Genomic DNA, 17,114 nt, shown 5'->3' with positions numbered 1-17,114 from the left:
AACACAGTAATAAATAGGTTAATAAGAAGGGTTACATCGACCTATTAATATTTTGTTTACATCTAGCTTGTAAATATATATTTTGCTGTTTTATTGAAAGGTTGTCATAGGTAAATCAATAACAACTATAAATTTAACAGTATTTCAAGTGTAATTTATGATATTTGTTGTATTTCGAATCCAATCTTTCTTTGTAAAAGGCATGAAGTTAATCATACTGATTTCAAAGCTAAGGATTCATTAGTTTGAACCGAACACTATCATAACATCTCAGCTGATAATTCAATATACTTTATTTTTGACAAAACATCCCATGTTTCGGTCGTGGCTGTAGCGACAGTAATGTTTTGGTAGCGGCCACATCACATTACAGAGTTTTAACTTGCATACTAAAACATACTGAAGTACTAATGATTTGCATAACTGTACTAACATTTAGTTTATTTCCCCCAAATAAAGGATTATGTGTTCCCTTTTGTCACAGCGTTTCAGTCGTGACTGTTTCGGTAGTGACTATTTTAGGTACTTTTGAGCCTAGCTCAAAGATGATAATCAGCACATGGTTACCTAGCACAGTTGTGAACAGTTGCACTCATAAAAGTGTGCTTAATTGCTGAAATAAGGTGTTTTGTAGTGATGTTCCTTAAAGTTACACACAGATTCTCAGACTTTTGAACTCATTTACCTCAGAAATGCTGGGCCCTATCTACTCACCATGTAGCGATGAGAGAGGGACACAGGAACAGTGTGGTTAAAATCAGTCTCAGCCAATGGACTAAAACACAAGTTTCACAAGTAAAAAAAAAAAAAATCTAAAATCAATATTTTTAAAAACAATAATGGAAATAAATGCAAAAATGTATTTGGTTAAAAGTTTAAATTAATGGTTTATGGTTCGGGACAGCCACCTCCCAATTGAAAGTACCCAATAAATGGTAATTTTATATACAGTAGTCGACATTTGAAGTGGATCAAAAAAGTCCATCAAAGTTGTCCTAAGACAAGAACAGGTATTGTTCAAAATCAATGTGTAACTTTGATGAAAGGTTATGATCCACTTCAAATGTTGACTAGTCAAGTCATCTTCATTTATATTATAGCACTTTTAACAATGTAGATCGTTTCAAAGCAGCTTTACAGAGATAAACGTATAATTTAAGGAAACAGAGATTGTTGTTTGAGTTTTTTGACAGATTATTATTGACTTGACTTGACTACTGTATATTAAGCTTACTGATATTTTAAATATTATTGTGGGTTTCATTAGATAACAGAAGGATCAGGAACAGACAAGATTTGAATACTGAAATGCTTTATAAATGTGTTTTTTGGGTTGCTTTATTTAAGTAGGCAAATGCTTAAGAGTCTATGATTGGATCATTATTGCAGTGATTATTATGTTTATAGCATGTTACATGTTCGGCAACGTCTAACCTTAATTGACGGAGTGTGTAGCTTTTCATTTCTTAATGATGGAAAGAGGAGAGAAGAGCTTGAACAGGTTAACTTCGGCAGCCCCTACTCGCGATGTGCTCTATGTAACTTCTAGAAATCAACGTGAGACAATTGACATCCATTTTTCTTTAAAGGGGGGGTGAAATGCTCATTTTCACTCAATCTCCTGTTAATCTTGAGTACCTATAGAGTAGTATTGCATCCTTCATATCTCCAAAAAGTCTTTTGTTTTATTACATTTTTAACAGAAAGATAGGCTGTACCGAGTCTTTCCGGAAAAAACCGAGCGGCTGGGGGCGGGCCCTGTGGGCGAAGCTTAGCTGTGCTAACGCGCCGAGCTAACAACAACACACAGAGACATTTGTTCAACAAACAGTTTTACTCACCGTCCGGTTCCAACGCACGACCGCGAACCTTTATCATTGTGACTGCTCGATCCTTAAGCATTAGACGATCTGCAAATCCGTAGATCTGGGCTTTGTTTATAAAACAATCATCGTCGAAATGCAGGGAACAACAGTCTTTACACAACTCCGTTTATGCTCAGGAAAACAAACTCCATCCACGGGTTCCTTAACGCTGGGTTCTTTGGGAATCTGTGCAGGGTTGTCTTGCCCTGGCAACCAAAAACACACTTCTTTGGTGACATTGACTTCCCAAAAGCCGGGCAGGGCACTTTGATGGCGAACTGCTTTCACTCTCTTGCTCTGGTCTGCGAGTGCGCGCGCGGCCGCGATCTTACCGGAGAAGTGCCCTTAGGACCCGTATAAGGAAATTCCGCCCTATCTTACGTAAGACAGAGCCATACTCGAAAAAAACTTTCCGAAACTTGTGACAAACCGGAAGGAGTATTTTTGGAACAAAAATACTCCTTCAAACATACAACTTAGTTTTTGAAACTTTGTCCATGTTTAGCATGGGAATCCAACTCTTTACCAGTGTAAAAAACTCAGTATGCATGAAATAGCATTTCACCCCCCCTTTAACACGTTCCTGGTCTTATTGTGCAGGGATCAACAAAACTCAACAGTGTGTGTTATTCCTTTGATCAAAATGAATGAACCTACATCACCAAAACCTGTTATTGTTCATCCTCTCCCCTTCAATCTCCTGCCTTATAGAGACTCCTGTGACCATACATTCAATTGATTCACCTGACGAGTGAAATTATGCTATTCATTTTCCCCATTTTCCACACAGAAATATGTAGATTGCAGGAGTAAAAGGCGTGTGTGTGTGTGTGTGTGTTGTCTCTGCTGTAGTGATGAAACCAGAAGGGAAGGGCAGCAGACAGTTCGTCTTCTCTCTGGTCTCCGTGTCTTCGCCCCGCACCGCCCCAGCGCTGGACATCGCCGCGAATTCACTGGAGGAGCTGAAGGACTGGATGGCGAAGATCCGCGAGGTCACCATGACCTCTGAAGCCAAGGTCAGCGCTTATCTCCGGCTCTCAGCGATACAGGAACTGACCGTGAACACCTGCCACTAAATCTCTCCGCTATCTCTCCGCAAACCCGAGCTTGAAAATCGTGTGGTCAAAGTTTATCTGAAAGAGTGATTGTGTTGCTGTTCCCACAGACTGTGTGAAAGAGTTTGATATGAGTAACGGGTGTTTGTTCTCCTTCAGATTGAGGAGGGTAAGATGATGGAGAGGAGGAAGAAGATTGCTCTAGAGCTGTCGGACCTGGTCATCTACTGCCGCCCCGTTCCCTTCGATGAAGACAGTGAGACGCCTGCACTCTTCACATTCAGACTCACTGATGTTTTGTGGAAATGTGATGCTCATATCATGTCCAAACTAGGGTTATTATTGTTAACTAAAACGATAATAATAGATTGCATTGATTATCTGAAGCGAGTAACATCAGTTAAATCACCATATGACATTTAGTTTTAGTAGTATGATTATTCAAAGCGTTTTAGATGGTTTATGCGTATATGTACACTACAGACACGATACGAGACACTACAGGTGAATAGGGTCAAATTTTATAATAATAGATATCACCATGAAACTTCCTCAGTTGATTACTTACACAAGTATATAAAAAAAAATGTATTACAAGGTTTAGAAATGTGTATGTTTAATTATGCAAATTAGGCATTATCTCATTAAATATGCATGATTTTTGCATATATTTTCGGTAGATGGATCTGAACATATGATAAAGCCAGGTGCAAAATTATTTTTTCATTTTGTTTACACACAAGATGAATAAAAAAAATTCAGGATATATGCTTTCATTACCTGGGAAATCAAAATATACTGTCCATAGCCTTAAAAAAAAATCGATTTTCGGCATTTTTTTTTTGATTAAAATGTCACATAAATCAGGCCAGGAATGATTTATTAACAAATCCCTCTGAAAATATCTTCAGAATACTGCTAAGTGTATAACTGGATAGTTTGGTGCTACATAGGCTGAGATGTTTGTACTGGAGAATGACAAAAAACTCATTTTGAGAAAACGGCAGTTAAAGATTTAAAGAGCTCTAAATGAGATTTCGTTGTTAGCTTTAAATCCCCCTTTGGACATTCACGATTGGTTACTGATAGAAAGGAAATGCCCATATTTGGGTTACATAGCGTTGTGCAGGAGACTCAGAGCTTTACAGCGATACCGGTCATGACATACTTCAGTAAACAGACGTAGCTCGGCGTGTGGCGCTGGAATACTAACTTCCTGGTAAATTCGGGAGAAACTTACTGCCGCAAGTAAACAAAATGTAATAAAATAAACATCTTAATATATATTTTCAGCGTTTTCTTTATAGCAGCTTGAAAGAACATATTAAAGGAGTAAACTAGCCCAAAATATCAAAACTGACCACTGCATGTTTTTGCCTGCCGTGTCTCGCCTTAAACTACTATAATATTGAATATAATGTATAATAATGCAATGGGGGAATATTTGTGGGTCCTGATAATAATAAAACAATATTATTTTAATGATAAGAAAGTAATAGTAATTTAAAAAACGTTTAAAATATTGCACATCATGATTTGCATCAAATAGTGACATGAGTGTGTCGTTACACCCCTAAAACACTGAAAAAACTAAGCCGACCGGCGCTCAAAAACGTCCTGGCGTTGCCCGACCGTCGGCTTGGTGTGTCCAGGGCTTTAGGAACAGGGTTGGGAAACACTTCTTAAATACACAAACCCACGTAACTCCTCAACATCTTCTGTCTCCTACAGAAATTGGGACGGAGCGGGCCTGTTTCCGGGACATGTCCTCGTTTCCCGAGACCAAAGCGGAGAAGTACGTGAACCGTATCAAGGGGAAGAAGTTCCTGCAGTATAATCGCCTCCAGCTGTCCCGCATCTACCCGCGCGGCCAGCGCCTGGACTCCTCCAACTACGACCCGCTGCCCATGTGGCTGTGCGGCAGTCAGCTAGTGGCCCTCAACTTCCAGACCGCAGGTGCGTGAGGGCCGCCGCTCTCAGTCCCGTCTCACGGGCGTCCCGTCATCTAACGGTGTGTCCGTCTCTCTGCAGATAAGCCGATGCAGATGAACCAGGCTCTCTTCATGTTGAACGGCAGGAGCGGGTACGTGCTGCAGCCGCCCATCATGAGGGATGACACCTTTGATCCCTTTGACCGGCACTCTCTGAGAGCGGTGGAGCCGATCACGCTGAGCATTGAGGTACTAATACATCCCGCACCCCTAGGACCAACTGAGGGTGTGTTCACACCTGTCTTGTTTGGTTCGATTGAATCGAACTCAAGTTTGTTCCCCCCTTGGTGCGGATCTTTTGGGCAGGTCCGGACCGAGACCCAGCGGAAGCGGTGGTCTCGGTCCGGCTCCAAACCAACATAGAATGGTTTCTGTCCAATGAATGGATGACCGTAGCACACGTGTGGTTTTGTTTACAAATTTTGGTTCACTTGCAAAAAGTGCAGTGTGAAAGCGAACCACACCAAACAAACAAAAATCAAGATTGTATTTGGTCCGGACCAAAGCAAGTGAACTAGCGGGCTTTCCTGGTGTTGACTACACCCTAAAACTGAATCTTTAGAAGTGGCCGTGCACATGTGGCTAGGGGATTTTATTTCCATTACTTTCACACAGTGACACCGTAGAATGGCAACATGTTTAAAGCAACCAGAAGCCAAGCGCATACTAAACGCAAAAATGTTTGGTCTTTAGACTAAGTGGACACAGGTTATCTGCCAATGCCGATAAGGTGAAAGTAGAGTTGTCAAAAGTACCAACATTGGTACCAAGTTGGTAATGAAATTTAAAAAATGTGAAGATACCAGCATTTCCCTCTAGCATTTTGACCGCTGTTGAGTGGATTATTAAACACCTCTGATTGGCCGTTGCGTTCACGCGCTCAACATGTATGTCTCTGATTGGCCATTGCGTTCACATGCTCAACATATACGTCTCTGATTGGCCATTGCGTTCACACGCTCAACATATACGTCTCTGATTGGCCATTGCGTTCACACGCTAAACATATACGTCTCTGATTGGCCATTGCGTTCACACGCTCAACATATACGTCTCTGATTGGCCATTGCGTTCACACGCTAAACATATACGTCTCTGATTGGCCATTGCGTTCACACGCTCAACATATACGTCTCTGATTGGCCATTGCGTTCACACGCTCAACATATACGTCTCTGATTGGCCATTGCGTTCACGCGCTAAACATATACGTCTCTGATTGGCCATTGCGTTCACACGCTCAACATATACGTCTCTGATTGGCCATTGCGTTCACGCGCTAAACATATACATCTCTGATTGGCCGTTGCGTTCACACGCTAAACATATACGTCTCTGATTGGCCATTGCGTTCACGCGCTCAACATATACATCTCTGATTGGCCGTTGCGTTCACACGCTAAACATATACGTCTCTGATTGGCCATTGCGTTCACACGCTCAACATATACGTCTCTGATTGGCCATTGCGTTCACACGCTCAACATATACGTCTCTGATTGGCCATTGCGTTCACACGCTAAACATATACGTCTCTGATTGGCCATTGCGTTCACACGCTCAACATATACGTCTCTGATTGGCCATTGCGTTCACGCGCTAAACATATACGTCTCTGATTGGCCATTGCGTTCACACGCTAAACATATACGTCTCTGATTGGCCATTGCGTTCACACGCTCAACATATACGTCTCTGATTGGCCATTGCGTTCACACGCTAAACATATACATCTCTGATTGGCCATTGCGTTCACGCGCTCAACATATACGTCTCTGATTGGCCATTGCGTTCACACGCTAAACATATACGTCTCTGATTGGCCATTGCGTTCACGCGCTCAACATATACGTCTCTGATTGGCCGTTGTGTTCACACGCTCAACATATACGTCTGTGATTGGCCATTGTGTTCACACGCTAAACATATACATCTCTGATTGGCCATTGCGTTCACGCGCTCAACATATACGTCTCTGATTGGCCATTGCGTTCACGCGCTCAACATATACGTCTCTGATTGGCCGTTGTGTTCACACGCTAAACATATACGTCTCTGATTGGCCATTGTGTTCACACGCTAAACATATACGTCTCTGATTGGCCATAGCGTTCACGCGCTAAACATATACGTCTCTGATTGGCCATTGCGTTCACACGCTCAACATATACGTCTCTGATTGGCCATTGCGTTCACACGCTAAACATATACGTCTCTGATTGGCCATTGTGTTCACACGCTAAACATATACGTCTCTGATTGGCCATTGCGTTCACACGCTCAACATATACGTCTCTGATTGGCCATTGCGTTCACACGCTAAACATATACGTCTCTGATTGGCCATTGTGTTCACACGGTAAACATATACATCTCTGATTGGCCATTGCGTTCACGCGCTCAACATATACGTCTCTGATTGGCCATTGCGTTCACACGCTCAACATATACGTCTCTGATTGGCCATTGCGTTCACACGCTAAACATATACGTCTCTGATTGGCCATTGCGTTCACGCGCTCAACATATACGTCTCTGATTGGCCATTGCGTTCACGCGCTCAACATATACGTCTCTGATTGGCCATTGCGTTCACGCGCTCAACATATACGTCTCTGATTGGCCATTGCGTTCACGCGCTCAACATATACGTCTCTGATTGGCCATTGCGTTCACGCGCTCAACATATACGTCTCTGATTGGCCATTGTGTTCACATGCTCAACATATACGTCTCTGATTGGCCATTGCGTTCACACGCTCAACATATACGTCTCTGATTGGCCATTGCGTACACACGCTCAACATATACGTCTCTGATTGGCCATTGCGTTCACACGCTCAACATATACGTCTCTGATTGGCCATTGCGTTCACGCGCTCAACATATACGTCTCTGATTGGCCATTGCGTTCACATGCTCAACATATACGTCTCTGATTGGCCATTGCGTTCACGCGCTCAACATATACGTCTCTGATTGGCCATTGCGTTCACGCGCTCAACATATACGTCTCTGATTGGCCATTGTGTTCACATGCTCAACATATACGTCTCTGATTGGCCATTGCGTTCACACGCTCAACATATACGTCTCTGATTGGCCATTGCGTACACACGCTCAACATATACGTCTCTGATTGGCCATTGCGTTCACACGCTCAACATATACGTCTCTGATTGGCCATTGCGTTCACGCGCTCAACATATACGTCTCTGATTGGCCATTGCGTTCACATGCTCAACAAATACGTCTCTGATTGGCCATTGCGTTCACACGCTCAACATATACGTCTCTGATTGGCCATTGCGTTCACGCGCTCAACATATACATCTCTGATTGGCCATTGCGTTCACACGCTCAACATATACGTCTCTGATTGGCCATTGCGTTCACACGCTCAACATATACGTCTCTGATTGGCCATTGCGTTCACGCGCTCAACATATACGTCTCTGATTGGCCATTGCGTTCACATGCTCAACAAATACGTCTCTGATTGGCCATTGCGTTCACACGCTCAACATATACGTCTCTGATTGGCCATTGTGTTCACACGCTCAACATATACGTCTCTGATTGGCCATTGCGTTCACGCGCTCAACATATACATCTCTGATTGGCCATTGCGTTCACACGCTCAACATATACATCTCTGATTGGCCATTGCGTTCACACGCTCAACATATACGTCTCTGATTGGCCATTGCGTTCACACGCTCAACATATACGTCTCTGATTGGCCACATATATGTTGAGTACTGCCTTGGTACCGAAGTTGATTTTTTTTCACAACTGTAGTTGAAAGTGATGAAATATCAATGAAGGAAACTGAGCTTTGGTGTGTTTTAAGGTGTTGGGAGCACGCCACCTGCCCAAACATGGTCGAGGCATCGTTTGCCCTCTCATCGAGATTGAAGTTTGTGGAGCAGAATACGACAACGCCAAGCTGAGGACTGACTCTGAAGGTGAGGTGGACATGAACAAATGGTGTCGTGGTATGTGGGGTCACCTGGGATTAAAGTCGCTTTAAGCATCTAGAGTTCATCTGTATAAAATTATTTTCCTGTCTTACTCTCAGCGGACAACGGTCTGAACCCCACCTGGCCCAGGAAATCCTTCCGGTTCAATGTCTCCAACCCTTCTTTTGCATTCCTGCGCTTCGTGGTCTATGAAATCGACATGTTCAACGACCAGAACTTTCTTGCCCAGGCAACGTTCCCCATCAACTGCCTCAAAACAGGTACGGCTCCCAAATCAATGACCAAAGGGAACTTTCCCCTGGTCTGAATATATCAGGGGTGTCCAGTCCTGCTCCCGGAGGTCCACTGTCCTGCAGAGTTTAGCACCGATCCCGATCTCGCCTGAATCAGCTAATCCAGGGCTTTAGGCTCGTCACTAGAGCTCTAGGCAGGTGTGTTGGGGTTGAAGCTGAAAGGGATAGTTCACCCAAAAATGAAAATTAGCCCATGATTTACTCACCCTCAAGCCATCCTAGGTGTATATGACATTCTTCTTTCAGACGAATACAATCATAGTTATATAAAAAAATGTAATAAAGGCCTTCTGAAGCGAAGCGATGCGATGCGTTTGTGTAAGAAAAATATACGTATATAAAAATTTATAACGTAAAATAACAAGCTTCCAGCCAAACGAACATACGGCTAGGTCTAAAGCGCAACTTATGCGAGTAATGCGACGCACTGCTGATATTTACTCTACGCCATGACGCACTACGCTACTTCTGACGTCACAAGTTGCACATTCGGTGTAAGTAGACTGCAGTTGCCCGGAAGCTAGAATTTTACTTTGTTATGTGTTAAATATGGATATTTTTCTTACATGAACGCATGTCTGCACTTCAGAAAGCCCTTTATTAACCCGCCAGAGCCGTGTGGAGCACTTTAATCATGGATAGATGCACTTTTATGGGCTATGCCATTCACTGCCATTATAAATCTTGTAAGAGCCAGGACATTTTTTAAATATAACTCCGGTTGTATTCGTCTGAAAGAAGAGTGTCATATACATCTAGGATGTCTTGAGGGCGAGTAAATCATGGGCTAATTTTCATTTTTGGGTGAACTATCCCTTTAAGTAAGGAGCAGGATTGGACACCCCTGAAATGAGTTTGTCCTGTAAGGAATGTAAAAACCAATGGCACTCCTGTGGTCTGCAGGCTACCGGTCGGTGCCGCTGAAGAACAGCTACAGTGAGGATCTGGAGTTGGCGTCCCTGCTGGTGCACATGGACGTCGGCAGAGGAAGGGTGGGCTATGAGATCATAGTATGTAGAAGCGCACCTCATGATCCTCATTCGGTAGACTAAGTGAATGTGCTGTTTTGTAATGGCGATCTGTTTCCCCTCCAGCATGAGAACGGGGAGATGCTGAGCCCGTTCTCGGCGGCGGGGGCGATCGGCGTGGCCCTGCAGGCGGGCCGTGAGCGCGCGGGGGACACCAGCTCAGTGTCCTCCTCCACCTCCTCCATGTCCCCTCTGCCCTCGTCTCCGGGGCAGGCCCTGGGCTATCGCGCTCGGGAGGGCTCCTTCGAGGCCCGCTACCAGTCCCCTCTGGATGACTTCAGAGTGTCCCAGGAGGCGCTGTTGGACCATGACAACAGGAGGTGTGTTCGCTTTAAAGAGCCGGCTTTTGAAAAAGATGTTGAATTGTCTAATAATACAGAGCATTTAGTCGTGATGAAACGCACATTGCGACAGACAGGGTTCAAGGTTCACTTCAGGTGCTTGAAGTGCTTCAAAAATTGCTTTTTGAAATTGAAGTCCTGGAAAACCCTTAAAAACACCCATATATATATATATATTAGGGCTGTCAAACAATTAATCGTGATTAATCGCATCCGAAATAAAAGTTTGTTTTTACATAATACATGTGTGTGTACGGTGTATAATTATTTTCTATATATAAATACACACACATGCATGTATATATTTAAGAAATATTTACATGTATATACTGTGTATATATATATTTATATTATATATAATTTATATTATATAAATATTTTATATATAAATAACACATTTTCTTAAATATATATATGCATGTGTGTGTATTTATATATAGAAAATAATTATATTCCATACACAGACATAAATTATGCAAACACAAACTTTTATTTTGGATGCGATTAATCGTTTGACAGCCCTAATATATGTGTATATATATAAAAAGGTACTTGAAAAGTGCTTGAATTATTGAAAGAAAAAATGTGAAATTAGTGTTTAATTTTATTGATCAAACAATGATAAATAACACAGAGCATGTAGTCGTGATGAAACGCACGTTGCGACAGATCTCTCTTACGTATTGTGATGTAGAGCAAGGAAAATATATGGGCGGGACTTGGTTCTACCCATCAGCATCACCAGAGAGAAGTCTGTCGTTTCACAGGAAGATCGAGTTTTGACATTTTGATAAATTGTGAGGCAAAAACAAATTTAAACTTGCATGAACGCATTATTCAAGATAAGATCAATGACATGCATTTAATACGCAACTTTCATTTCATGCTGACTTTAAGATGATTAATAATGTAGTTGTGGTGAATATTAGTTATGAGTTGGTCCAATCATGGCCAAAAACACACACATCACAGGAACGGGCCTGTCAATTGCTATTTCTGTTTGACGTTTGATTCAGATGAATCTGAAATCAGTGTTATGGGAGTAGATAATAGAGTGATGCAGGTCTACACAAAATCGTATTATTATTACATTAGTTCATCATGATAATCTTCACAAATTACCAACTTTTTATGAATTATGAAGCCTAAATACAATCGTCAGAAGTCAAACGCTAAACATATGCTATAAAGGAACTACACCACGGTCACATGACTTCAGCGTCACCATCATTAAGCTTCCAACAACTCTTTCAGTCTTTAAAACATTTTCCCTGAAAGTTTGAGTTATAATAGTTTGCAAGAGTGTGACGTGTGCAACGGACGATGTTAAAGCCAAATGGGAAAACCTAGGAAACGCGTCGCATACATGAGGAAAAATGTGTTCTCGGTCAGCGCCAGATGTGAATCAGCTGAAGGCAGTCAATCACGTCACGCTCGGCGTGAAAGGGCCTTAAAACGTGAAAATATCTAGAGCTTGTGTTCACCACACACCTTATGTCAAGGATTTAACCAAAAACCCAGAAGTGCTAAAATGCAACTCGTTTCTAGGTTTCCACCTACAAAAATATGTCGTCCCTGCACCGCTCTATAGACCAGCACATTCAAATTATAACAGATTTCAGTAACACTTAATTTTACAGTGTCCTTGTTATACATGTCACATGTATTTACCGTAGTAATAACAGTAAATTATGCATAATTACATGCAACTCAACCAAATCATAATCCTACCCTAACCCTATAGTAATTAATATTACACAGTACTTAAATATATAATTACACTGTAACAATGACAGTGTTAGGGGAGACCGGGGACAGTTGCAACACTTTTTGCATTTCTCTTAATTACTCAGAGACTATTTGGACTAGACCAACCAAATTTGTATATATTAAACTTGCATCTGTCTGCTAATTACCCATACCATTTAAAGATGATTATATATGACATATCGTTCACAGTATTTATTTGAATGGAAGAAGTCAGATGTTGCAACTGACCCTGACCCAGGGGACGGTTGCAACACAACCCAGGGACGGTTGCAACATGTTAAAAATACCTTAAATTTCATTCATTAAAGGGACACTATGCAAGTCTGAGTGTTTTTTCTCTACGAGCTCCCCCTAGTGTCTGGTAGTATAATGCTTTCATACACTCTGTCGTAAAAACGAACTGTTGTCCCTCCCCCCTTGCCACGAGCAACCCAGCTGATCAGCTGTCAACCCAGCTGAGCAGAGGAACCGGCTATTTCAAAACCAGTTATGTCTACCGAGGCAAGTAAAGCAATACTTTCTTTCCAACTGATGGCGATTTTTTTATTTATTGTGTTGTCATGCATACTAGTATTTTTACCGGGAACGAACGATATGAACGAGGCGAACTACTGCTTTCGTGTTTGTTTGTTTGTTTGTTTTTGGGAGAATGGGCATGAGCATAAAAAATATATATATATCGGAGGCTAATATTTGTCTAAAGTTATATTAGCAAGGTCTATAAGTTCATCTGGTAGAATGATGGTTTACCTTTGCTTGTCTAAGAAAACATCAGAACGTTTTTTCTAGCTCGATCATGATATGTGCAACATTTTGCGCGTCTGATATTGCCTATTATCAGACGCGTTGACTTAGTGACATAAAATAAAAGTGTAAGTTACACAAATAAAACCGACAGAGGAACGGCCAAACAACTACAGAAATCAAACGTGTTTGCTATGACAATGCTAACATCAAAGTTATAGTATCTAGCGTACTAGGAAGCCCCTAACAGACAGCGATCATAATAAAAACCTTTACAGACAATAGCAAACATCCTGAGGTCACAATTACTTGAAATTTAAATATTAAACACAGTTTATTCCAAAGATACTTACAAGTGCAACAGCAGGATCAGCATCCGTTTTGCAGGCTTCTGTTTCTCTCAGTTCTCACCATTCTGAAAAAGCCGGTCCGATATATTTACTCGAGTCTGACTTCTTGCTCGGTCAGTCTCCCGTTTCCTCTTTCGTTGGTCCTCCGACAAAGATTTCCTAGCTTTCTGCTTCTTTTTTACAGGCTCAGCCTCAGCCATAACTCAATCTATCGTTGCCCTTTGCTTATAGCTAGCCCGCCGGTGTTTGAATGGGGGCGTGTACGTGTGCAGTGCCGTCAAGCAATTCGTTACATCGCGAGACCTGATATCACGCGATACTTCCTGACACCGACCCGCGTCCCAAAGTTGCAAGTGAGTTTTTTCCGCTCTCGGGCACCAGGGGGGTGCGAAACCACCACCATTCAACCCGAAATAAGTAATATAACCATTCCACTGACTCCGAAGCTGTTCAGTTAAGGTTAAAAAGTTACCTAGAGCACCTTTAACTTAAGCTTTTTGTCTCAATGAGCAAAGAATTCTGAAAATATTAACTGTTTTAGGCCTACTATAATATTATAGTATTATTTATTTCAATAATATTATTGTTGCCTATTATTTATTTATTTAGTCATATTTATCAAATAACAGTTATTGAGTTTTGTTTGTTCATGTGTAGAACATAGTCCTACACAGATTCAGTGTGCAGGTGTTACAGATGCTATTCAATCTCTCCATATTTCAGTATCATACAGGAAGAATTTAACAATTTGCAATGCAACAAACTTTTATTAAACATGCAATTTATAACTTGTTGCAACCGTCCCCGACCCTATCAGCCATGACAGAACATCATATTCCTGCTAGACACACTGACTTTGACACATGCTAACCATGTCACTTAGAAGTCAACAAAATAATAATTCAAACAAAGTAAGTTTTGATTAATTCATACAAAATTTCAGGACAGTATGACAAAAATACATCTCATGAAAAAATTTACTTTCATACCTCCAAAACAAGTTTTGTTCAATAAATGCTGCAGCAGATGTTGAATATGTCTACTGTCTTCTTGGTAGGTGGAGGGTCTAACTGAGCATGTGCAGTATGAGTGTCATCACTCTAGCTTGTTTCTGATTGGAGAAAAATGACATGTTGCAACCATCCCCTGTTGCAACTGTCCCCGGTCTCCCCTACCCAGATTTCTCAAAAACTACCTATTTTGGATTACTGGAGATGGCCTCTTCCTGTCTGAGTGGGTGGTTCATGTGGACCCAATATGAGTGCTGATGCTCAAAGTCAGGTTAAATGGTTGAATTATGATTTGTTTCCCCCCCGCAGGCTCCGCAGGGCTCGCGTCAGCGCCGACAACCGCGCGTAACGGACCGTCTGAGCGCGTGACAGATGGACAGCGCAGACGCAAGGCCAGCGACACTGTTCCCTCAGAGCTGATGATGTCAAGGACTGCCGTAAAAACCCGTTTCTGTGGAAATCGTCATCGCCAGCGTTTTTGGACAGATCTCCCTCTCTCTGCGACCCTCTCCCGCTCGGGGCCGCGAGTGGCGGAGGGGCTCGCGGGGTGAATGGAGCCGTCGCTCACGGACAGAAATGAACAAACATGTGCTTCGCTGCGATCTGAACCTGCGGCGCAGGGGACGGGGGGGCTCTGCCTCCGGGACACACAGCGTTTGGGCCAGGGGTTCAGGACTCAGTGGGGGCTGTATCATTCATCACTTTGAAACCGATTCCAGGTTAACATTTATGGAGTAATAATACTTTTCCTTACTCTGTCTCTGGCTTATATATAAATATATAAATGTGTGTGTGTGTGTGTGCCCCATTTTGCTGTCAGTTAGAAAAGCGTTGCAGCTGATCTGCTCTCAAAGAGCCTCTCACTCCACATTTTTTTCATTTCAGATCGATTATTTGTATTATTTAAACGTCTGTTTTAAACGTTCATGATGTTATTGTATTTTTTTTTTCTATACGAGTATGTTTCTAACATGAGGGCTTTGCCTTTTTTTAATTGCGTTTCTCGCTCTTTCTCTTCCCTCTTGATGGACTTAAGTGTTGGATGAGTCCCGGGATGCACATGTTCTTGTGTTTTTTAGGTGGGCGGAAGGCAGATCTCATTGAAAGTCGTTGCTGTCTGAGCTTCAGGAAGACATTCTTTAACATTTAACTCAAGAACGGCCTTTATTTTGTTTTGAAATAAAGTTATGAAGTTATCAAGTGAGCAGAGAGCAATATCTCTCCTTGTTTTATGTATTGCCAGTCGTTGGACGTTAACTCACAAACAGCTCAGGTGGGGTTTTAGGCTAAATGTTGTGTATTTAGTTTACAGAGCAGAACTTGGACCATCTCATTTCAGAACATGTTATCCCTCTAAAACCATTTCTGTGATTTATCATGTACTCTTCCTCCACATGTTAGCTATTGAAACGTCTTGTTCCTGAAGGCTTTTTATTATGTGTTGTCTTATCAGATCAAATAGGGAGGAAATGTTATGTATGATTTAGTACCTTTATTCATGGTGTCTGTATAAAGAAAGCCAAAGGTAGACTGTGCAGGTGGTGTATACAAGAAATTGGGACCAAATAAGTTTGTCTCAGAAGAACTCTATGATTTTTGGGATATGTTCGGGATATTTCCCCCCTACTGTGGATAAGAGTAAGGGCATTTTTCATCATTCCCTCTTTTGATGTATACCTTGTGCCAAGCAGTCATTTAGTTTTGCTTTATGCCATAGTATTGCCCTAACACAGCTTGTCATTAATTAATAAACAGGCTAAGACTGCTAAACCTCAGTATTTACAGTTGATGTACAGTAAAAACAAGGCCATATTTATTGTAGCTCTGATAACAGTTTCATGCAGTTCTCTTGTTCAGCCAGTAGAGGTTGAGCTGCTACTGATCGGCACACATACACATGCCATGTAGTTCTGAGAATCATTACAGAAGCCATTGTAATGCTGTGTTGCATTATTTTTCCCATCACTGATGCTTTACCTGGCTCTCCATTTGACCATGGGATCCAGTTGTGTTTTTATGGAGCAAGGTGACTATACAGAGGTTACTTGTGCTTTGCAGCCCCCTTTTTTAGAAATTTTGTTTTGTTTTTTTGCCTTGTGTCTGTAAAGTTATGGCACTTTTGTCACAGTATTTATTTGGTTCTGTGCATCAAAGTCTAAAAGATGCTCCAGAAGTTTACTCCTAAAGTTATGTTGTAACAATGTTGTATGTTCCCCTGATTGGGCATTTGCAGAAATGTTGATTACATTGAAGATTGGAGAAGAGGGGCATTTTAAGGCTTGCGTCTTTGGATGCATGCATACATTCTGCCATTCCTCTCTTTCTTTCCCTAGTCTGTCTCTGTGATTAGTGTATGGCCATTTTCAGAAAAATTATAGAAAGACACAGGGACCATAATCACTTCCTGAGCTTTGAAGAAGAGACCAGGCCAAACCCCTTCAGAGGGAAATCACTCAAGTTCACCTGCATTTATTCCCAATTTGCCAACATTCCCTCAATTAGTTTTGAGTGTTAAGTCCCTTTCCTTTTCTTCTGTAGCCCTTCTCCAGTCTGTAAATTAGTTTCTGCAAATTCCTTGCATCATCTTTCATGTGCCTTGGTGTGTGTATACATATATACATCAACGAAAGCTCCCCTGTTGGACATGTATGCCTTTTTCTATGCTTTCTTGCGTCAGTGTTTTG

At 41.8% G+C, this 17,114-nt stretch overlaps 1 protein-coding gene and 1 long non-coding RNA gene across 3 annotated transcripts in view; one reads left to right on the top strand and one right to left on the bottom strand.

The window, feature by feature from the left end:
• The window catches only part of plcg1 (phospholipase C, gamma 1), a 66,451-nt gene extending 49,600 nt beyond the window's left edge, over nt 1-16,851 (top strand). The window contains exons 25-33 of one of the 2 annotated variants that reach the window (XM_079848454.1): nt 2,718-2,881; nt 3,080-3,176; nt 4,652-4,876; nt 4,952-5,100; nt 8,765-8,879; nt 8,993-9,154; nt 10,091-10,197; nt 10,282-10,535; nt 14,740-16,851. In XM_079848454.1, the coding sequence (XP_079704580.1) occupies nt 2,718-2,881; nt 3,080-3,176; nt 4,652-4,876; nt 4,952-5,100; nt 8,765-8,879; nt 8,993-9,154; nt 10,091-10,197; nt 10,282-10,535; nt 14,740-14,779 (1,313 nt within the window). In that variant the 3' untranslated portion in view covers nt 14,780-16,851. The remainder of the gene's footprint in view (nt 1-2,717; nt 2,882-3,079; nt 3,177-4,651; nt 4,877-4,951; nt 5,101-8,764; nt 8,880-8,992; nt 9,155-10,090; nt 10,198-10,281; nt 10,536-14,739) is intronic. The other variant, XM_079848455.1, reaches the window with a different exon arrangement.
• The window catches only part of LOC307145408, a 1,105,317-nt gene that overhangs the window by 434,120 nt on the left and 654,083 nt on the right, over nt 1-17,114 (bottom strand). The gene's annotated exons all lie outside the window — the stretch shown is intronic.

Source organism: Squalius cephalus (assembly GCF_949319135.1).
Source record: "Squalius cephalus genome assembly, chromosome: 18".
Taxonomy (NCBI): Eukaryota; Metazoa; Chordata; class Actinopteri; order Cypriniformes; family Leuciscidae; genus Squalius; species Squalius cephalus.
Note: the sequence above shows the minus strand (reverse complement) of the source record. Positions and strands in the feature narration are given on the sequence as shown.